The 23,308-nt window shown below is 49.7% G+C and overlaps 1 protein-coding gene across 1 annotated transcript in view; it reads left to right on the forward strand.

Moving 5' to 3' along the window:
- The first annotated feature begins 820 nt into the window (after positions 1 to 820).
- BRD4 (bromodomain containing 4) overlaps positions 821 to 23,308 on the forward strand; it is a 68,999-nt gene continuing 46,511 nt past the window's right edge. Inside the window, exons 1-3 of the mRNA XM_074165146.1 lie at positions 821 to 898; positions 19,317 to 19,411; positions 22,205 to 22,321. Coding sequence (XP_074021247.1) covers positions 22,308 to 22,321 — 14 coding nt within the window. The 5' untranslated portion in view covers positions 821 to 898; positions 19,317 to 19,411; positions 22,205 to 22,307. The remainder of the gene's footprint in view (positions 899 to 19,316; positions 19,412 to 22,204; positions 22,322 to 23,308) is intronic.

The following is a 23,308-nucleotide window of genomic DNA, read 5'->3' on the forward strand; positions in this document are numbered from 1 at the left end:
TCCCGCCCGGCCGGCCCCCCCGCTGCCGCCCCTGAGGTAAGAACCGGGCCGGTGAACGGGGCGGGGGGGGGGGGGCACGGGAAAGGGATGGGGGGGGGGGTTCATCTGAGGGAAGAAGTGTGAGGGAGGGGGGGTCGCGATTCACCAACGCCTTTTACGTCGCCCCGCCGGCGTAACCCGCATTGCGTAATGCGGCCGCTGCGTCAGGGGAGGCCCTACGTAAACTGCGGGGCGCGGAAGGTCTGGGGCCTGCTGCGCAAACGGCGTAAGTTGAGGCGTAAAGGGGAAGGGCCGCGGAGGGGGGGGGGGAGGTTGGCGTAGCGGCGGTCACGCGCCGGCTGCGTAGGCCGCTGCGCAAGGTTCGCCGCGCCGTACGCACTTTGCGCAAACGCCGGCCCGGCTGTGGGGAGAGGAGGGTCGGGGGGGGGGGGGGAGAAAGCGCGGACCCGCGGCCGGTACGGAGCGATGAGGTACGGGGCGGCGGGGAACGGCGGGGGGCGGCGGGGAACGGAGAGGGGGCGGCGGGAGGGAGCGGGAAGCGCCCTCCCGCCTGCGCTCTCCGGGTTACGCCGCTGGCGTAAGGCCCGGCGCGGCGCTGCGGCGTTTGCGTAGGGGGGGCAAGTGGGAGCGGCGGCGCTTCCCCTTCCCCCGCTACGCCGTTAGCGTAGCCTCTAGGGTTGGGCGGGGGTTGGGGGGGGGGCGAGTTGCGCCGTTGCCGTAGGCCCGGTGCGAGGCGGGTTACGCCGTTGGCGGGGCCGGTACGCAGAGTGCGTGCGGTGGGGCGGGGCGGCGCGGGGGCACTTCCTGCCGCCGCCATTTTGTCGGCGGACGGGAGGAGGAAGCGGCGGCTCCTTGCGCGGAGGGGAGGCAGCGGCCAGGCCCGGCCCCGCCGTCCGGGGTGAGTCACGCCGCCTCCGCCGTTCCCCCGCCTTCGCCCTTCACCGGCGAGACCCTCCCCACACCCCCCGGCCGCCGGGCTGGGGGAAGGACAGGCCCCCAGGCGCAGCGAGGGGAAGGAGAAGGGGGGGGGGGGGCCCTCCCGCCGCGCCGTTAGGCCTAGGCCGCCCGCCCGCCCCCGCCCTGCAGCCAGGCCCGGCGGCTGAGGTGAGGGAGGGGACGGACGGACGGACGGAGAGGGCGATGGGAGCCGGGCTGGGGCTGTGCCCGCCCCGGCCCGGTGCCCTTGGGCGGGGAGGGGCGGCGGTGCCTTCCCGGGCAGCCCTGAGGTAGCGAGCCGCTCCCCCGCCATAACACCCGCTCCCTCTTGGTCCTTCAGCCGCTCCTCGGGCCCCTCTTCAGCTTCCCAGCAGGGCCGTCCCCTCTCCCGCCCTTCCCTTCCCACGGCCGGTGGCTTTATTTACATTTGCGAGTTAACGTTTTCATGCGAGATTATCCCGTTTTGCCCTCGTTTCCTACTTTCGTAGGAGTCGTTTGGAAACGCTGAAGCTGGAGGGCTGAGCTCGGGGGGGGGGGGAAGACTCTGGAGCCCCCTCTCCTGCGGTTTTTGGGTGGGAAAAGGGGAAATGTGGGTGCTGGTGGAAGCCGGGGAGCGCCTGCTTTATCCCGAGGGTGTGGGGGGGGATTCCCGGGTGAAATCCCGGCGGAGCGAGGTCTGGGGACACCGTTGGGATGGGGGTTCTCACGGACACCGCATTCCTGTGCCCGTTGAAGGCCGTAATTAGCCGCTGGCGTGAAAGTGCCGGCTTGGAGTTCACGTTGAGACGTTCAGCTTTACACCGCTAATTAACAACAAGGAGCAAAAGCCCGTTCGTTATAAACTCGAGTTGCTCTCGCCTTTATCAACGCCCCCCATCCCCCTCCCTCTATTCCTCTTCTTGTTTCTGTTTCCCTCGATGCTTTTCAAACTTCACCCCACAAATAGATTTTACTCCCAATAACGTTATGGCTTCCCCCCTCCCCGGGGCGGAAGTTTTCCCCGAAAAACCTCTTTAAAGCCCCGTTATTCCTGGGGCAGTCACCGTGTGTCCCATCCAAGAGCTCGCAGGGGGGTTTTAAGGATAAATAAAGGCGGCGCCGTCGCTCGTGAGGGGATGCGTGTTGTAAACATAACGAATTCGGCCAGTAATTAAGTCGGGAACGAATTTGTGTCACTGGGTAGAGCTGCGAAGGGACCCCCCGAGGTTGCGTGAGCTGGGATTATCGCCCTCTGGGTTTTTTTCATATTTGCATCGTCCGTCACAGTTTTGGGGCTCGTTTGGGTGATTTTAAACCACCGTCGTTTTACAGAGGTTCGGTTTTACCCTCTTTGGGCCGCGGTGATTTCGGGTAAAGCTCAAGTGCTGGGTTTAAGCTTCTGGCGGCAAAGTTTTAGGTAATAAAATGAACACAAGCGCTTAGGGCCACCAAAATATTGACCTTTTCCACCTCAAAGGCGCTTAAAACGTTGCTGTAACTTTTACTGCGTGAGTAATTAATCGTTGGTGGGATTATTGCTAATATAAGATTAATGTAAATAGAATTTATCTCCCTGTGAGGTTCTAATATTCAGTTTAAGGCCGTGGGAGTTACGAGTCACCCTGGGCCCTTCCCTGGTGTTGCACGAGGGCCCCCTCTGCCTTGTAAAATAGGAGAGAAAAGGGAATATTGGAATTTTCCCTCTGTTGAACTCGAGGAAAACGGGGATAGTGACTGTAAATAAACACCGCGCAGCCGGGGGGAAAACACACTTTTTTAAATAACTCATTTCAAAAGCAGCAAAACACGACTTTCCTGCTTATTTTCTCCCCCTCCAACTACGTTAAGCGCTGGAAGCTGAATAACTGTCGTTACCGCCGCCTTATCTGATGATCCCGAGCGTGACTGCGGCGCTGACGACCGGCTATTAATTACCGCCCGCGGTAATTAGCTCAAATCCCGGGTCTGTTTTAAGAGGAAAAGATTGTGCTTTGGTGGGGATGGATCTCACCCCCAACGAACCACCCCCCCCCCCCCGGACTTCTAAATAAACTTTATAACTTCTTATTAAATTATTAAATAAAGTTAATAACTTCTTCTGAAGTTATTTTCCCTCTTCAGAAGCTTGGGTGGAGGGGGGGATGGCATCGAATTGACGTCACCCGACGCCTCCTCGCTGCCGTTCTTCTCCGCATTTTGGAACGATTTCTCCCCAAAGTCAACTTTTATCGGTTGGGAATTATCTCCCGGCGAAGGGCGTCTGGAGCCGGTTCAGGAATGTCAACCATTTATTTGCAGGAAGATAATTTACCGTAACACACACACACACACACACCCCCAAGCACTCCTTCCAGAAGGAAAAACGGGGGGAAATCTGTGGGATTTGAGGTGCCATTTAAATGCTTAATATGAAAGTTCCCTGAATTTTGGGCTGAGAAGAGGATTTCCAGCCGTGTTATTTCCCTCTTCGGGAGGATGATGTTGCTTAAAATAATATTTCTTGCTTGTTAAAACAACATTGAGAGTGTCCGTCCCCCGTCCCCCCCCAAATGGAGAAGGGGAATGAATCCCTGAACCCCTCTGCCTGGGTGTGTGTGTGTGTGTGTGTGTCCAAAGCCCAAATTCCCCCCAAAAAGCAGCAGAAAAGGGACTTATTACGCACGGGGGAGGGAAAACCGAGCGCTGACGGTGTTAGGAGGGGTTTGTGTCACCTCCTGGCCCGTCACACGCCGTCTGTCATCAATTCTGGGGTGAATTGTCTCAGCTTTGGCCAAAACAAGGAGCGGGGGAGAAATCTGTCCCTGGGTTTGATCCCGCCTTAAATCTCTATTTTTGAGCTTTTTTTTTTTTTTTGCTTTGAAAAAGAGGGAAGCGAAGCCTCTCTGAGTTTCCGAGGGAATCGGGTGGGTTTTTTGGGGGTGGAATTGAATAATAGGTGTTTTAAAGCTCTCTAATATCTCAATCCCGAAGCTTTTGGAGAAATATTGGCAGCGTTACTTGGGGGGGTGGGTTTTTTTGGGTGAGGATTAACGGGATTCGAAGAACGGCTCCGTGGAGGGGAAACCCCCCGGTGGAACCAGGGAATCCCAGCTCCGGGATAAATCCTGCTTATTTCAGGGCAAAATATCAAAAATAACTCTCTTTAGCCGACATTAAGGAAACCAGATTCTCACCAAGCAACGAAGGAGTCGTCGTTTTGCCTTAAATCCTCCGGAACTGACCTACGGATAATTCCCAGTGATGGAAAAAAGGTTGGAATTCTGCTGTACACACCCCCACAAATTCATTTCTACTGGATGGAATCAGCGCTGTAAAAGCTTTATCACCGTCGTATCTGGATGCCGAGGCTCCTGGATGTCGAGCGACCTGGGATGTTTCGGGGGTCGATTCATAATAAAAAAGAAAACCCTGATTTTTACTTTTGAGGAAGATTCTACAACTTCTTATTTTTATTAAACGGCTCCAAAGGGCTTCAACGTTCGTTAAATCCCAGTTTGCGGAGATCACCCAAAGGTCGTTTTTGGGTCGGAAGTTACATTTCAGGACTGGGGTTTGTTTTCCGCTGCTGTTTCTGTGGGAACTTTGGTGATTTTGGGGAAAAACGGCGAAAAAACCAGTGTTTTTCCATCTCTGCTTCCATGACGGAAAGGATTAAGAGCGATTTTTGATTCACCGTAAACTTGTGTCTTAATTCGCGTCTTCTGCCTTTACGATGGACAGCGAAAGCTCCCTTGGGACGAGAAGTTTTCCGTACGGATCGAGGGAAAGGTGTCGGGATGCGGGAAGGACCCAAAATACCTCGACTTGAGACTGAAATTCCCAGTTGGGAACTGGGGAGAAGGACCCAAGCCCCCGGAGACCCCAAAACTCTTCCTTTTGGGTGCGTTTCATCCCTCTTTCCTGATATTTTGGAGCTTCTGCGGCAACTTTACACTGCGCGTTGCCTTCATCTGGAATTAATTGTTAAATTAAAATCCAAAATACTAATTTTGGACAAAATCAGGAGGTTTTATACAAACTGATCGAGATTGAAGTGTTTGGGAAGTTCCGGTGTGTGTTTGAGGAGCAAAAGGTGCCTCTTATTTTTATTAATCCTTATTTTAATTTATTTTAATGGGAGGAAGCACCTTCGTTCCCATTCCTGGAATTTTTTGGGGGAGGAATCTTGTCCCTTCGTTAACGGCTCGTGTCACCGCTCGTTAAGTGCCAGCGGGAGGAGAGTTCCTAATTATATATAACTTTTTTTAAAAGGCTGGGGAAGCCCCAAGGAGGCGGGAAATGGCCCAAATCCAGAGGAACATAAACCAGCTTTAAAATAAATATATATATATTTTTTTATATATATATATATATATAAAAAACCCCAACCCAGGAACTGTTGGGCAGTGGCGGGGACGTGGCCAAACATCCCCAAACCAGAAAAACTCCGTTAAACGACGGCCCGGAAATCGGAAATCCTAAATCGTTTGGAAATTTGAGGGATTTCATGACGATTTGTTGCTTTCCGTAGGAAAAATAATCTTAATTTAAGAAAAGGAAGGAGCCAAGAACGGGTTTTTGCGGCCTCCGTTACGCGGGGCTCAGCCCAAACGCTGAGTTTTGTTCAATTAAGTTGTTGTTATAACGAATTTCAAGCCTAATTAGGTTTTTTTTGAGCTTCTCGTGCAGCTCCGGAGCGTTCCCGGAGTGGAAATATCCAACCAGCAAGGTAAAAAATTGCTGGTTTTAAGACAAAATGCCCCAAAATGTGGTGTTTGGCGGGAAGGGAAGGGGTGTTGGAAGCGGAGGGTGGAATGAGGATTCCCCGGGCCGGGTCTGTCGTCCCCCATTGCTCGGGATTTTGCTTTTTTCCGTAATAATTGAACTCGTTATTGGGATGCGGTGTGAGGTCCCGGCGGGTTCCCCAGCATAAATCAGCTAAAAACTGGCATTTCGGCAAATTATTGAATTATTGGGTCATTTTTCCACCCAGATCTAGGGGCGGCTGGCGTGTGGCACATCTGGGGGTTATCAAAAATCGATACAAATCCGGCAAAATTAGTGATTAACGAAGAATAATTGAAATATATTGGGTTTTATTCAGAATAAACTGATGTGACCTCCCTCTGTGACTTCGGGGGGGGGGAGTTATCGGAGCCAAACCCCCTTCCCCCCACTTCAAATGTGATTTATTTGACTTTTAAAGCCTAAAGTTGCGCTTGAGTCAGGCGGGTCCTCGTTAGCACCGATGGATAATTAATTTTAACGGTTGGGGGGGGGGTCAGAGGGGCACTAACGAAGCGCTTTGCGTTGGATTTGGACGGGCGCTGAATTAAATGAAATGAAAATCGGAGATTTATAGGTCAGGTTTTTGCTTTGCGCGCTTAAAAGCTGAATAATTTTAAACGAAGGCAAGTGTAATTAAGCAATTATACGTTTAAACGAACCTGGGTACTTCGGCAATTAAATAAATAGTCCTTTCCAGTAGCGTGGCGGGTTAAATTAATTATTGTCTGCCAGCGTTTTGGCGTTAATAACCGAAAAGGAAAGGAAAAACAAGCTGGAAATTCAAATTATGTCCCACCTGCGAATTAAAATAACGTTTAAAGCTTTAAATTTGAGCTTTTTTTTGGGGGGGGGGGGATTGTTTTATCCCCGAGGTTCGTGGCGCGCTCGGAGCCATCCACCGGTTATTAGATGATTTAAAGAAATAATCCTCAAGTTTTAGAAGAAATTGAGTTACAGGAAAGGAATTGCCGTAAATGAACTATTTAACGAGCTTTAATCTCGCGGACTCTCCAAATATTTGCAATTTGCTGCTTTTTTTTCCCCCTTTTATTCGAGAGGTAAAAATTAATAGTTGAATAATAGTTTAATTAATAGTTAATAATTAAGGAGGGAGGAGAAGGATGGTGCGATTTCTAGGGAAAGACTGGAATATTTAAGGTGTTTTTCCAGCTTATTTTCTCCAACGTGAGCGGAGGGATCCGACGTTTGGGTCAGGAAAGCGCAGTTTGATTAATTCTTTAATAAAATACTTATTTCTAGAGATGCCCCTCCTCTTAAGACCCGGAGCTTCCCGGGGAAGGACTTTGAGTTTTGGGGTCAGTTTTGGGTTAAAAAGAAGCGGAAACGGCCCAGAACAAGCGTTATTTTTTATCCTTTTCTGTTCATCTTCGGCATCACGTGGGGAATTATATTCTGATTTTTTTATCCTGCGCTGGGGGGGTTGGGGGGGGTGTTTTGGGGCTGGGAGAGGATGAAAAACCACCTCTTTTTTCATTTTTTCACCTCTTCTTGGGTTTATTCCGTTTGTTTTTGTGAAAAAGGAGGCGCAGAAGCGCAGGGAACCCGTCTGTGCGTGGGAAGAATCTCGATTTATGGGAAAGATCCTCATTTGATGGTTCCGGGTCAACGTCGGGGCTTTGCTCCTTCCTCTTCCTCAGCTCCACCCACCCCCAAAGCTCTTTTGGTTCCTGGGGGGCTCTTCCAGGGCATCCGGGGGCTCCCTCAGGCTGGAAAAATAAGCTTTAGGAGCCCAGAAATGTCTCAAAATAAGCGTTTATTCAGAACTTAATTCTTTTTCTGTAATTTCTGTTGATGTAAGGTCTTATTCCCTGTTTCTGGCCGCTACGGCCGGGGGGGGGGGGGGGGGCGATCCCGTGGCCCAGGGAGGGGATTCTGTGGCCCCAGCTGGGGGCTGGGATCCCGTAGCCCAGGGAGAGCTTCTTGTGGCCTGGAGGGGGCTGGGATCCTGTGGCCCAGGGAGTGGGTTTCGTGGCCCGGAAGGGGCTGGGATCCTGTGGCCCAGGGAGGGGGTTTCGTGGCCCGGAAGGGGCTGGGATCTCGTGGCCCAGGGAGGGGGTTTCGTGGCCCGGAAGGGGCTGGGATCCCGTAGCCCAGGGAGAGGTTCTTGTGGCCCGGAGGGGGCTGGGATCCCGTAGCCCAGGGAGAGGTTCTTGCGGCCCGGAGGGGGCTGGGATCCCGTAGCCCAGGGAGGGGATCCTGTGGCCTGGGATGGGGGTGGGGATCCCGTAGCCCAAGGAGGGGGTCTCGTGGCCTGGTGGGGGCGGGGATCCCGTAGCCCAGGGAGGGGGTCTCATGGCCCAGAGGGGGCTGGGATCTCATAGCCCAGGGAAGGAGTCTTGTGGCCCGGAGGGGGCTGGCATCCCGTGGCCCAGGGAGGGCGTCTTGTGGCCCGGAGGGGGCTGGGATCCCGTGGCCCCGGGGGTGGGGTATTAAGATCCCATGGTCTCCTGGTGGGTTCCGGGGGGGGGGTTTCGGAGTCACCCCCGGAGTGACCCCCCCAACCCCTCATCCTGCCGGAAGGTCGTTTTCCTCAGGACCGCTCAGACCCCAAAAAAAACCTTTTTTTTTTTTCCGAGAGTATTCATCCTCTCCTGAGCTGGATTTTCAATTTGAGGGAAGAATTGAGGATTTCTATTTAAATTATCGATTAATTTAAATTCTGTTATTATTAATGTATTTAAATTAAAGGCAGGGACCGACACTCGCCCGGGCTGTTACGTGTCGCTCACGTTTTTGATCTTTGGGTTGCGCGGCTCCTCTTTTTTCTGAATTTTTTTACAGAAATTGGGAGTGCAGCGAGTTAAAAACCGAAGCGGGATGAATAAAACCATGTTCCTGAAGCACCTTCCTCCTCGGCAACTCATGAACCGGCTCTTAATCACCCTCTCGACCTCGTTATGCTAATTTAACGAGCTGAAGAGGTATTAAAGGGAGGGGAATAACCCTTAAAAACTCCTATCCCGGAGGCAGGAACCAAAACCCTGGGAATCGAGAGCGGGGCCGGATCCAATAGAAAATACTCCCAAAAATTGTGATTTTTTTTTTTTTTTTTTTTTAAAAAAAGGGACTAAATAAACGCTCCGAGACCATTTTTCCTTGTAGGTGCCCCTTTTTTTTTTTTTCCCGTGAACTCCCTAAAAAAGGTCATTTTTTGCTTCCCTGAGCTCAGCGAACTCCCTTTTTTCCCCCTAAACTACCTCAAAAAGGTCATTTTTCATCTTTTACATAAAAACTCTTGGTTTGGAAGCGGCTAATTTGAAAGAAGGATAATTTATAGGAGTTTTTATTATTGGTTTTCTTTTGCCAGCGGGTCTTGTTTATGATCAAAAAAACAATAGAAAATGTGAAATTATTTATTCCGCTTCCATTTTTTTAAGGAGGTGGGTGCGGATCGGGGGGGAATCTCTTCGTTAACTCCATCCCGGAGTTGGGAATCCTTTGGGAATGTTTTTTCCCATGGCTCCGGGGTGAGTTTGGGTCCAGCAGAACCAAACCTTTGGAGGGGGGGGCTGACTGATTTATGATGAAATTCCCATTAATTCCCCTTCGGAAACGTCCCCTCGTCGCATCAGGCTACAAATCGGATCAGTCTCCTTAAAAACCCTCTTTTTCTTCTTTCAACTGGCAAAAATCCTCAAAACCACCATATTTTGTACGTAAAACCTCGTTTTTTAGAAGAATGAAGATTTTAGGTTTAAAGTTAAAATTCCTGAGAAGTAGGTTTAAAAACAAACGGTGGGTTCGTGTCTCTCCTCCTCTCCTGGAAAAATCACCTTTGCTGCCGTCCGTGGACGGGGTGGAACAACCAGTTCCTCCCAGTTTGGAGACTGTGCCGGAACTGGGATCTGGGAGAAGCCCGACGTGCTCCTCGTGTGAAATTTAAAACCAATTTCTGCCTTAAAAGTGGGATTTTTTGGTGCTGTTCCCGGTACCTCCTCATTAATGACCCGTGCGCATGTGCAAGTGTATCGTGGTAGGGATGGAGATTTGGGCTCAAATTATCTTTAATTAGTATTTTTTTGAGGGTAAAACTATAATAAACGTAATTTTGCGAGCCCAGATGCTGTTTTGGGAGAGAACTCGGTTTCTCGTTGAGGTTTTTCCCGATTCTTCTGGATTTGAAGGACCCGAATGACTCCGGATGCTGCTAGTTTTCCATTTAACGAAGGAAAATGGGAAGAAATGAATTTAAATCACTTGTTTTTAACTCATTTCACCCAATCCTTTGAGTCCTGACGCTCACGGCTCTCAAATATCTCATCCCCTCTTAGGAGAAGGGGAAAAAAGCCCCCGTTGGTGATAATTTTCTTAATTTTTTAAAATTTTCTTAATTCTTTAGCACAAGGAATATTCCTTCCCCCGAAGCTGATGCTGAAATTAAAGGTTTCGGGGCCGGAGGTGGGTTCAAAAATCCCAATCGGTGTAAATTACCGCCTCGGATTGTATTATATTTGCTTTTATAAAGTGTTTTTTATTCTTGTCTGAGCAGATATTTCCCCTTTTGTAAGATTTGGGTGAGAAAACACTGATATTTATCCACTGGAATAACATCCTGGTGCCGAGATCTCGAATTCCCTGCCCCCTGAGCCCAAATATATTGAATTTTTAGGGTTCGAGCGGCCAAATTGTGTCTTTATCCTGTTGCCGAACGCGGCCGAAAGTGACTTCTCGGGGTCCAGAGTTTAATATCGAGGGGGGAGGAGGAGATTAGAGCAGAAACGGCCCGTCCAAAGGTCACCCCAGACGTTTGTGGCTGTTTATTTTCACTTTATGGCTTGATTTTTCCGCCGATTCACCCGGTCGGGGCCTCGATACTCGACGTTTTGCTCCGATTTGGGGCCTTCGGGAGGAATTTCCTGGTGGGGGAAAAAAAAAAAAAAGAGAGAAACACTAAAACTACAACTTAAAAGCTTCGCTGCTGCCCCAAAAGTCAACGTCGATGTTATTTTTCATGTAGTTAAGGAGACAATTCCCGACTTTACGCTACTCCCAGACCCCCCCCCCCCCCCCCGCGTGATCTTTTCCTGCTGAATTGGGGTGTAATTGGGGTTAATTTGGGCAGGATTCGGTTTCCCCGGGGGAGGAGGGGGGGGGGGAAGCGAAGGGAAAAGGTGCTGGGCTGCTCTGCAGGACCAAATTTCTTCTTTTTTTTTGAAAAGTGGTACTTTCTGCCCGGGGTCACCGGTCGGGGTGGGGAAAAGGAGGACAAAAAGGGCTAAAAAATAAGATTGTTATTTATTAGGAACATTTAAACTGATAAATTAAGAACATTTCTGAGCACAAAGGCAACGGAATTTATAGAATAAAGGGAGCGAAGAGCCTTTTCCTGCTTTTTCCTCCCCGTCTTTAGGGCTGGATCCTCCCCCATGAGAGAAGAATTCCCTGTAAAAACCGTCTCGGATTTCAAGAAAAACAAAAGCTTGTGGTTTATTCCCGCCCCGTATTTACCCACGGGCCTGACCTTGGGCCTCTCCACGGGTGGTTTGTTTGCGGAGCTGCCCCGAGGGGGGGAAATTCCAACTGGAAAAAGGAGTAAAAAAAAAAAAAAAGGTGAATTTTCAGAGCTTTTTGGTGTCCTCTGATGCCCCTTTTACCGGCCACGGGGTTTGGAGCGGGGTTTTGCGGGAAATATCTTCATTTTTAGGGCCGTGCAGCTGCGCAAGGGTTTAGTAAAATAGATCTTCGCTTGAAATATCTTGCTTTTAACGGGACCCGGAATGACTTTGAGGTCTTAGATGTGATTTAAACTCCTTTTCTGAGCCTGACGCTTTGCTTTTAACTCATTTAATTCTCCTCCTCGTTTTAAGGCGGGTTTTCTACCTCTCGGGACAGATTTAACCAGTTAAATCCACCTCTTTTTTCACTAAACCCATTTTTCTTCTGCCTTCTCCTCTTTTTTGTTTTCAGTCGGTTATTTTTGGTCTGCCCTTGGTTTGGCCCTTCTTACCTCCGCTCCCAGTTGGATTTTCCCGGGAAAGGCGACGATTCGGGAGCTGGAGATTTTGGGGAGGTTTTTATGCTCTTCAACACGATTTACGTTGAGTTCAGGGCTTCTGCCCCGCGACCTTTGAGTTCTCTGAGCTCATTTTGGGCTGAAACGATTCGTTTCCTCCGTGGTGAGTAAACGAGGTCCAGAAAAGAGCCGAGACCCAACTTTCTAATGGTAGAGAGAAGAGGCCATGGATGGCCGTGGCCTTTCTCACCTCTTGGGTGGCTTTTCAAAAGTCTGGTGACTTGTTCCATGCCATTAAAAAATCACTTTATGAACCCAAAACCCCCTCAACTTTCCTCCCTGGGATATTCCCGGCGGATCAGAGTGCTCCATGGAGGGTTGTTGTGGTCGAACCGAGACCTCCAGAAGCCGAGCTGGAGATTTTGGGGAGGTTTTTACGCTCTTGAGCACAATTACCGTTGAGTTCAGGGCTTCTGCCCCGCGACCTCCGAGTTCTCTGAGCTCATTTTGGGCTGAAACGACTCATTTTCCCCATTTTGAGGATTAGCAGGAAAATCTCGGTGCCAACTGCTCCTCCTGCAGCTCTCGGCATCCCCAGGAGGACACGTCCATCCCCGTCACCAGCGCAAGTGATTTTATTTATATTTTATTGTTGGTGTCGGAGTGATTTCCGAGTGAGTTTGGGCCGCTCGTTAGCCTGATGACTTTCAAAAAACCTTTCTGTTTAATTAGCGAGGAGCTTGGAGCTCTCCTCTAACTCCTGCTGGGGCACCCTCACCCTGAAGGGGAGCGCGGGGTTTTCTCCCTCGCTCCCATTTTAAGGAAATTGGGGATAAAACCGTGTTTTCCGGGCACTGCTCCCGTTCCCGGCAGCCTCTCGCCGCATGAAACCTCGTCCCGCCTGGATAAATGATGACTATAAACTCTTAAATTAATATTTATTTGGTTTATAAAATGTCGTGGCTTCATATTCTCGGCTCTGTGGAAAATCCTCGCCACTAAATTATCAATAAATAGATTAAAAGTTGGGTTTTTCCAACTTTTCCCGGTGGAGGGTGAGGGTTGGGAAGGAGGAGAAGATGCTCCTCTGATGGCTCCGTCTCCACCAGCTTTGCCTCTGGTTTTCCTTTCACGGCTTTATTTTCCCAGAATCACAGGATGGTTTGGGGTGGGAAGGGACCTTCTGGAGATCATCTCCTCCAACCCCCAGCCAGAGCAGGGGCACCCAGAGCAGGTCCCACAGGGTCCCATCCAGGGGGGGTTGGGATGTCTCCAGGGACGGAGACCCCACCCCCTCTCTGGGCAGCCCCTTCCAGGGCTCTGCCACCCTCAAAGTGAAGAAGTTCCTCCTCGTGTTGAGATGGAACTTCCCATGTCCCAGTTTGTGCCCGTTCCCTCTTGTCCTGTCACTGGGCACCACTGGAAGAAGACTGGCCCCATCCTCCTGACACCCACCATCGATGAGATCCCCCCTCAGTCTTCTCTTCTCCAGACTAAACAGACCCAAGTCCCTCAGCCCTTCCTCATCACAGAGATGTTCTCGTCCCTCACCATCTTCGTAGCCCTCTGCTGGACCCTCTCCAGCAGTTCCCTGTCCTTCTGGAACTGGGGAGCCCAGAACTGGTCCCAGTGCTCCAGACGGGGCCTCCCCAGGGCAGAGCAGAGGGGCAGGATGACCTCCCTCCACCCAGGGCCAACGCTCTTCTTAATGCTCCCCAGGAGACCTTCTTGGCCACCAGGGCACGTTGGTGGCTCATGGTCACCCCGTTGTCCACCAGGACTCCCAGGTCTCTGTCCTCAGAGCTGCTCCCCAGCAGGTCACCCCCAACCTCAACTGGTTTGTGGGGTGAGTCCTCCCCAGGGCCAGCACCCTACACTTGCCCTTGGTGGAACTTCATAAAGAGGAACCTTTAACTCTCCCTAAAGGGGGAGCCCCTTGAGGGACTGGAAGAGGCTCCAAGGTCTCCCCGGAGCCTTCTCTTCTCCAGGCTGAACCCCCCCAACTCTCTCAGCCTGTCCTCCCAGCAGAGGGGCTCCAGCCCTCCCAGCATCTCCAGGGCCTCCTCCGGCCCCGCTCCGACACCTCCGTGTCCTTCTGATGTCCCCGGAGACAGGGGACATCTCCCCAGAGTGGGGCAGAGGGGCAGAATCCCCCCCCCTCGCCCTGCTGGGGATGCAGCCCATGTTGCCGGGGGCTTTCTGGGCCACCTTCTCACCCCCAAGTCCTTCTCCTCGGGGCTGCTCTCCCTCCCTTCACCCCCCAGCCTGGATTTGGGCTGGGATTGCCCCAACCCCACGGGCAGAACCTTGCTCTTGGCCTGGTTGAACCTCAGGAGGTTCTCATGGTCCTACCTCCAGCCTGGCCAGGTCCCTCTGGATGCCACCCGTTCTCTCCAGCATGTCACCGCGACACACAGCTCAGTGTGTCCCCATCCCTGTGCCTGTGTCCCCATGCCCCTGTCCCCATGGTGCCCCCGTTGCTGAGCCCCCTATGTCCCCCCAGATCATGGAGGCCCCGTTCTACCTCCTACCCCATGTCCCTGTCTTTGTGTCCTTGTGTCCCCGTGTCCCTGTCCTTGTGTCCCCATCCTAATGCCCGCCTCCCCGCATCCCTGTCCCCACGGTGCCCCCCCCAACTGACCCCCCGTGTCCCTCCCAGATCGTGAAGGCCCCCCTCCTGCCCCATGTCCTTGTCCCCATAGCTGTGTCTGTGTCTCTGTCCCCATATCCCTGTCCCCACACTCATGTCCTGGTGCCCACATCCATGTCCTGATGCTTGTGTCCGTCTCCCTGTGTCCTCGTGTCCCTGTCCCGATGCCCACCTCCCCATGCCCCCGTCCCTCCCACGTGTCCCCACTCCCATGTCCTTGTGTCCCTGTCTCCGTGTCCCTGTCCCCACACGTGTCTGCACCCCTGTGTCGTGGTGCCCACATCCATGTCCCGATGCTCATGTCCATGTCCCCATGTCCCTGTCCCCGTGTCCCTGTCCCCACACGTCCCCCTACCCCTGTGTCGTGGTGCCCACATCCATGTCCTGATGCTCATGTCCCTGTCCCCGTGTCCATGTCCCCACCCCCGTGTCGTGGTGCCCACATCCATGTCCTGATGCTCATGTCCATCTCCCCATGTCCGTGTCCCCACACCCGTGTCCTGCTGCCTCAAACCGGCTGAGGGTGCCCTCAAATCACTGTCCCTGTCACCGACCCAGTGCCAGCCCCTGGGGACCACCACTGGTCAGGGACCTCCAGCTGGGTGACCCTCTGACCTCTCTCTTTCAGCCAGTTTTTCGGGGTCCAAGGTGCGACGCGACCGTAACGTGGGATAAAAAATAGCCATTTTTGGGAGCGCGGGAAGGAGTCGAGCGGCTTTTGGGTGACTTTGCTTGAAACTCATCACCCAGGTTGGGCGCTGTCGGCGTAAACACCCTTAAAATCCAAACACCCGCGGGATTTTGGGTGCCCTGAGATTTTCGGAGGAGACCGAGACTCGGTAGTTTGGTTTTGCCTTCGCTCTTTAATTACTTTGCTCATTCATCAATGACTTTTTTTAATACATTTTTAATTTTTTTAATATTTATTTGCGACTTCCGCTCTGCTTCGAAGATCCCAGAGCCCCGAACTGATCTTAAATAAACTTTTTGGCTCTTTTCTGAGCCTTTCGGTGGCCGTGAGATTAAAAAAATTCAACATTTCAAGGGGGGCGTCACCTGATTTGGGTTGAGAAAGGACAGTTTTGGGGGCCGCAAACCCTTTTTTGGGTCCAAACCAGGAAATTATTCCTGGTGAATAACCCGAATTAGATCTCACGTTTAAGCAGTTTATTCGCTATTAAATTTAGATTATTACTTTAAAATGCTGCTTCTGCCGGACATTTGTGGTTTGGGACTCAAAAATGAGAAATTAATCTCTGCTTTGGCAAAAAATTCAAATATTTGGATGGAGCCTGCTGGAAAAATGGGGAAAAACCTGATTTTTTTTTAGGTAGGGAAAACCTCCCAGGAATAGATAAATTGAAGGTTTAAATGGGAATTAAATTATAGAATAGAGAGGAAATTATGGAGTGCTAAAAGAAGAGAAATTTAAGCAAAATACTTCCTGAAAATAGATTTTAAATTGGCTTTAAATGTTGGATTTACCTTTTATGGCGTGTTGGATGCCTCTATTTTCCCGACGTGGACTAAAATCCCGGTTATTTCAGGGATAACACCTTCCTACCTCGCTTTTTTCACCAAAAATACTGAGTTTTGGGGTGGATTTTTGGGTTTAAAGCCAATTTTCACTTCCCCTCAGATTCCGGTCGTGGGATATTCCTCCTCCGACCCCTCCCCTCCCTGAAATAGCAGAAATCCCTTCAATAATCAGAATTTTAAGAGCGTGGTCACAATTTGGTGCCAATTTACTCCCATTACGGCTTCATCCGGGCATGGATTTATTGAAATAATTAAAAAAAGCATTTATTGTCGGCGTCTGAAGATGCTCCGGATGCAGCAGGAGCCGGAGATCGGGGTAAGGAAGAGGAAAACCTTCCCTGGTATCAAAAAACGCACCGAAAATTCCCTGTTTTATTTAATTATCGGCTATTCTGCTATTTTTTTCCTCCGAAAAAACCTTCCCCTCGGCTTCAGCTCAGGCTGAACATCGGTGCGCTATTTCCGACAATATCCAACGTACGCGCTTCAGAAACGTCGAAATGTTGCGCCCGCCCTTGGCTTTGCATGTGAAAATCCCAAAATCCGGGCAAATCAGGTCCTAAAAATGCTTATTTTTGGTTAAATTCTCCCCGTTTCCTTCCCCGGCGCTTCTCGTTCGGTCTTTAAATTCCATTCCTGGATCCAGTTCCAAGTTTTCCTTCCCTTTGTCGGGAACGGCTCTTGGATCAAGGGTCAGACTCGGGACGTTAAAGGAGTCCTAAAGTACGGCAAAAAAATGCATTTTGAATAAAAATAATGATTATTAAGAAAAAAAAAAGGCTAAAAACAGTTCAGAGGGTTCTTGGCCGAAGAAATCGGTGACCAATGAAATCCATGGCGCTTCCCGGAGCCGGTTTCCGTCCTCGCAGGAAGATTTGGACCCAAAACGACCTTGGAATTAATTTTGTGATAATTATGGCAAATTTAGGTGTGGTGTTTTTTTTTCTTGGTGCTGATGGTTCTCCCTTTTGGGCTTTTTTCACCCGATTTGTTGGAAAAACGATGTTTTAATGGGAATTTATACCCCTTTTGGAATCCTACCAGGAGATCTCTGTGGTAGAACATCTCTTGTGGCTCGAGGGGAGCAAAATCCAACTCCCGCGCATGGAAAATAGTGATTTTTGGGCTCTTTTTGACTGAATTGTGGTTTTTTTCCCTGGAGTTGGACACATCCCCAGAGCTCGGCCTTCGTTTATGCCAACGGCCTCCGTGGAGATAAGGTTCCCCAGACAAAATAAGTGGTTTTGGGCAAGATAATGGGTCTCGGCATCTATTTTTTGACGAGCGCTGGAGTCTGGTGGCCTTGTGCGTGGAGATGGGGCTGGTGTGCCCCACGGAGACGAGACGTAGGATATCTCCTGGTGGTGGTGACCTCCGCTGAGCTGACGGTCAAAAGGAGAAGAGACTCAACGAGGAGAGGGAAGGAAGGGTCTCTGGGTCGGATGTGATGCCCTTGGCCGGAAGATGATGTCCTTTTGTGGATCTTCTGCTCTTCACGCTTCTCTTGAAGCTTTCCTGGTGACTTGGTGGCCTTCACGATGGCATCACAGGGTTGGTGGATGAGGGACGTCATCTCCCCGGACTTGTGGAAAGCGTTTGACATCGTCCCACATGACATCCTGGTCTCTAAACTGGAATGGATTTGACGGATGGACCACTTAGTGGAGGAGAAACTGGCCAGGTGGTCCCACATGGTCAACAGCTCCATGTCCCAGTGGTGATCAGTGACGGGTGGTGTCCCTCAGGGGTCGGGCACTGGGACCGGTGCCGTTAAACGTCTTTGTTGGGGACAGGGACAGTGGGATCGATGACACCAAGCTCCGTGGAGGGGTGGGATTCCATCCAGAGGGACCTGGCCAGGCTGGAGGTGGGACCCGTGAGAACCTCTTGAGGTTCAACCAGGCCAACGGCGAGGTCCTGCCCGTGGGGTCGGGACAATCCCAAACCCAAATCGTGTCGCGTTTCCCGTGTCCTGCCTCCAGAAATCAAATTCTGCCCCAAAAATGAAATTTAAGATATTGTTTTCCTGCCCCCAAAAATGAAATTTAAGATATTGTTTTCCTGCCCCCAAAAATGAAATTCTGCCCCAAAAATGAAATTAAAGATATTTTTCCTGCCTCCAAAAATGAAATTAGATTTTTTTCTCCTGCCCCTGAAAATGAAATTCTGCCCCAAAAATGAAATTAAAGATTTTTTTTCCTGCCCCTAAACATGAAATTAAAGATTTTCTGTCCTGCCCCCCAAAATGAAATTCTGCCGCAAAAATGAAATGAAAGATTTTTTCTTCTCCCAGAAATGAAATTTAAGATTATTTTTTCAGTAGTTTGATGTATTTTGGGCTCTCATCGGCCTGGCGGCGGCTCTGGGGGGTGTTTCCGGCGGGAACGGGGTTGGAAAGGCGCTGGCTGTGCTCCCGAGGGGCTGCTCGTGGGATCGGCTTCACCTCGGGGGTTAAATCTCCATTTTGGGGTAGTTTTGGGGCATTTCTGTGAAAATCCGGAGCTCGAGCTCTTGCCGTGGGGCCGAGGGGGACGGTGTTGGGAATGTCCCGAGGAGCGAAGCCGGGGAGAAATCCCGGGTTTGGGGTTAAACCCGGGTCTCGGAACCACCTTAAAGGACTTTTTGGGCTAAAAAGAGCTTTTTTGATTAATCTTCAGGTTATTTCATCTTGTTTGGGGAACATTTAACACAAGGGAATGGACCTGTCCTTGGTGGAACGTTCAAAAAGAGGTGGTTTGGGTTGGTTACCTCAAATTAAATCACTTTTTTTCAGTATATTCGAAATTTTGTGGATATATTTGAAATTTTTTCACTGTATCAGAATTTTTTTCAGTATATCTGATTTTTTTTTTCAGTATAGTTGGATTTTTTCCAGCATATTTGAAATTTTTTCTGGTGTATCTTGATTTTTTTTTTTGGTATATTTGGATTTTTCCAGTATATTTGGAATTTTTTCTGGTATATCTGAATTCTTTTTGATATATTTGGAAATTTTTTTCAGTATATTTGGGTTGTTTTTCTGGTATAATTGGATTTTTTTTTCAATATATTTGGAATTTTTTTGGTATATTTGGAATTTTTTTCGGTATATCTGGAATTTTTTCTGGTATATCTACTTTTTTTTTTCCAGTATATTTGGAATTTTTGTATATTTGGATTTTTTTCTGGTATATTCGGATTTTTTTCCAGTATATTTGGAATTTTTTTCAGCATATTTGGAATTTTTTTGGTATATTTGGAATTTTTTTCAGTATATCTGGACGTTTTTTGGTATATTTGGAATTTTTTTTCAGTATATTCGGATTTTTTCCAGTCTATCTGGAAGAATTTTTTTTTTGGTATATTTGAATTTTTTTTCAGTATATTTGGAAATTTTTTTTCTGCCTGGAAAAAGCAAAGGATGGGAATTTACGCTGCTTTTTGGGGCTGGAATTTTGAATTCAAACCGTTTTTTTTTCCTTTTCTTTCCAGATCTTTCCTTTGATAAGTCCCTTCGAAAATGACGGTCAGAGGGTTCAGCTGGTGACGAGGAACCCAGCGCCTCGAGGGGGCGACTCCCATTTCAGGTGATTCCCCTCAATTTTAACTCTTACGCCCAAAAGTGTATATTTTACAGGATGCGCCTATTTTTTTTTTCGTATTTTGGGGACAATAATGTCCTTTTTGGGGGCATCACTGCAGAGAGGGGGATGCAGGACCAAGGAAGAGCTGCTTTTGGATCCAGTAAATCTTGCTGCCTCCCTGGATTTCCCGGATCCACCTTTGGCTTCATTAAAGCTGGATAAAAAATGATAATTTTATTAAATATTTATTTGATGCCGAATTTAGATCCGGGTTTAAATCCGGAGATGGTCCTCCAGGAACTTCTCCAACGTGGGGTCCTGCCCACAGGAGACGGTCCTCCAGGAACTTCTCCAACGTGGAGTCCTGCCCATGGGGTGCAGTTCTTCGGGAACTGCTCCAGTGTGGGTCCATCCATGGGGTGGGGTCCTTCAGGAACGGACTGCTCCAGTGTGGGTCCTTCTGTGGGGCCACAAATCCTGCCAGGAAAGCTCACTCCTCTTCATGGGGCCATGGCTTCCTTCAAGGCACATCCATCTGCTCCAGCGTGGGGTCCTCCATGGCCTGCAGGGTGGAGAACCTGCTCAACCATGGTCTTAACCACAGGCTGCAGGGTGGACATCTGCTCCACCGTGGACCGCCATGGCCTGCAGGGTGGACGTCTGCTCCACCATGGTCTTCACCACAGCCTGCAGGATGGACTTCTGCTCCACTGTGGACCTCTGTGTCCTGCAGGGTGGACAACTTGCTCCACCATGGACCTCCACCAGCTGCAGGGTGGACAACCTGCTGCACCATGGACTTGCACAGGCTGCAGAGTGGACATCTGCTCCACCATAGGCCTCCATGGCCTGTAGTGTGGACAACTTGCTCTGCCATGGTCCTCCATGGCCTGCAGGGTGGAGAACCAGCTCCACCGTGGTCCTCCATGGCGTGCAAGGTGGACAGCCTGCTCCACCATGGTCCTCCATGGCCTACAGGGTGGAGAACCTGCTCCACTATGGACTTCTACAGGCTGCAGAGTGGACGTCTGCTCCACCATGGACCTCCATGGCCTGCAAGGTGGACAACCTTCTCCACCATGGTCCTCCATGGCCTGCAGGGTGGAGAACCTTCTCCACCATGGTCCTCCATGGCCTGCAGGGTGGAGAACCTTCTCCACCGTGGTCCTCCATGGCGTGCAAAGTGGACAGCCTGCTCCACCGTGGTCCTCCATGGCATGCAAGGTGGACAACCTTCTCCACCATGGACCTCCATGGCCTGCAGGGTGAACACCCACCAGCTGCAGGGGGAACATCTGCTCCACTGTGGTCTTCACCACAGGCTGCCATTAATACAGCAGAAATTCACTCCAAATGACCCAAAATGCGGGTTTTTTTCCTCATTTTCCAGTGGCGTTGGGGGAATGAATCCGATCCCTCAGCACTAACCCCCACCCGCCTTTATTTCCTGCTGGTTTTCCTGATCTTCCCACTGGTTTTCTGATTTTCCTGCTGCTTTTCCTGATTTTCCTGCTGGTTTTTCTGATTTTCCTACTGGCTTTCCCAATTTTCCTGCTGTTTTTCCCTATTGCCCTGCTGGTTTTCCCAGTTTTCCTACTGGTTTTCCAGTTTTCCTGCTGTTTTTTCCAATTTTCCTATTGGTTTTCTGATTTTTCCTGCTTGTTTTCCTCATTTTCCTAATGCATTTCTGACTTTCCCGCTGGTTTTCCTGATTTTCCTGCTGGCTTTCCCAATTTTTGTACTGGCTTTTCTGATTTTCCCGATGGTTTTCCTGATTTTCCCAATGGTTTTCCAGTTTTCCCAATGGTTTTCCTGATTTTCCTGCTGTTTTTTCCAATTTTCCTCCTGGTTTCTTGATTTTCCTGCTGGCTTTTCTGATTGTCCTGCTGTTTTTTCTGATTTTCCTACTGGTTTCTCAATTTTCCTGCTGGCTTTTCCGATTGTCCTGCTGTTTTTCCTGATTCTCCCGCTGGTTTTTCTGATTTTTCTGCTGGTTTTCATGATTTTCCTATTGATTTTTCCGATTTTCTTGCTCGTTTTCCTAATTTTCATACTGTTTTATTGCAATTTTCCTGCTGTTTTTTCTGATTTTCCTGCTGGTTTTCCCAGTTTTCCTGCTGGTTTTCCTGATTTTCGTAACTGGCTGTAACTGCCAGGGCCAGGGAGAGGGTCAAAGCAGCCTTTTATTGGGGAGAAAAACGGTGTAATGGGAGAAAAATTGGAGTATTTTCAGTTAATCCCTTAAAAAAGTATCGCTGGAGTTAGGAAAGGCGAGAGGAGAGCGGTCGGATCCCTCCCAAGGAGCAAGGAGACGGTGAAAAAGATAGATTATAAATTAAATGAGCGGAAATCAAAGGGTAAATCCGATATTAAGTGCCCGGACGGGGGGTTAAAGCCTTCGGTTTTAAGTGGAAAGGCAAGAAATTAAAGCAACGATGAATTATTTTCCCTTCTCTTTGAAAAATAAAACCCAAAACCAGCTCCTGGGGCTCCTCCTCGGTTGGTTCTGGGGGAACCGTTGGCTTCGGAGGGAGGAAACAGCTCGGACGCTGACCTTCAAATGAGGAATTTCAGGAAAAAGGCGGAAAAAAACCCTGGGAAAAACTAAATATCGTTGATAATTCATTGTTTTTCCATCCATGTCTCGCCTTTGCAGGCGCCGTTGGTTCATTTGTTTCGCTGAATTATTTGATATATGGTAAAAAACAGATAATTTTCTGGAGGTAACCTTAATTTCTGATGTTTTGGGGTCGACGCCTGGGATTAATTGCCTTTTTTTTTTTCGGTTTTCCTCAGATCCGGTATCTGAAGGCATTTGTGCCTGAAGCCCCGGGAGATCGATGGACAAGCCAAGCAACTTCTGACTCCGCATCGTTTTCTGGGGCAAAATCAGACGGCAATGTATCCTACACGGTACGGCAGCCCCTCGGGGCCAGCAAAGAGGGTTCTTTTTGCTCGGCTAGGGTTATATCTCCAGAATTTTCCTTTAATACATTCCTGGAGGAATCAAAATCCCCCCTAAGATCCCCCCCGGGGGACCAAGGGGACTCCGTCGCACCCATTTTCCCCGCTCGAGCGATGCTTCGTGTCCCTCGGAGCCTTGAAAAATTAAATCCCATCATTTAAAGACCAAAATCTGATGGGTCAGTGTTGGTTTTGGAGCGGTAAAAGCAACTTCCAGCCAAGGTTTAAGCCTGGCTGAGGTTTTTGGGGGGGGCTCTGGCTCTTGGTCTTCACCCGAGGAAGGTCCCACACGCCCAACGAGGATGGTGGTGGCTGGTCCTTCCTCGGTGGTGACCCCTTCACACTTAAGAAGACGGATGGTCTTCAAAGAGTCCCGAAATGCGCCCCGGGAGAGGTCCATGGGCTCAGCAGAAATGCCTTTTTTCCTAAGTTTTTAGTCTTTAGGGTAATATTTAAATTAGCTACCCAAAGATCATCTAAATAAATTATCTCCCTGAGTTGTCTGCCTTGAGGTTGTCCACCTTGAGATCATCTACTTAAAGATTATCTCCTTAAATTAACTGCCTAAAGTGATTATCTACCTAAATTAACTACCTAAAGGTTATCTACTTAACTACCTAAAGTCATTATCTACCTAAAGATTATCTCCCTAAAGTTATTAACTACCTAAATTATCCATGGAAAGCAAATATTGTGAGTTAAAGGTGGGTCTGTTGCTTCACGGTTGGGCCGAAACATCCCGCGGAAGCTTCAACGTTCACCTAAAAGACTTTGGGGTGAAATTGGGGTGAGCTCGACCCCGCGGTGACGGGGTGGGTGCTCCCGGAGAAGCTGGAAGGAGATAAATCACCCTGCTCTCCTGTGGCTGGAGCTAAAATTTGGCCAACGCCGACGGAACTTCTCTTCCTGGTGTTGGTCAACCCAACGCTGGAGCTC

Source organism: Numenius arquata, chromosome 33, assembly GCF_964106895.1.
Source record: "Numenius arquata chromosome 33, bNumArq3.hap1.1, whole genome shotgun sequence".
NCBI classification, from domain to species: domain Eukaryota; kingdom Metazoa; phylum Chordata; class Aves; order Charadriiformes; family Scolopacidae; genus Numenius; species Numenius arquata.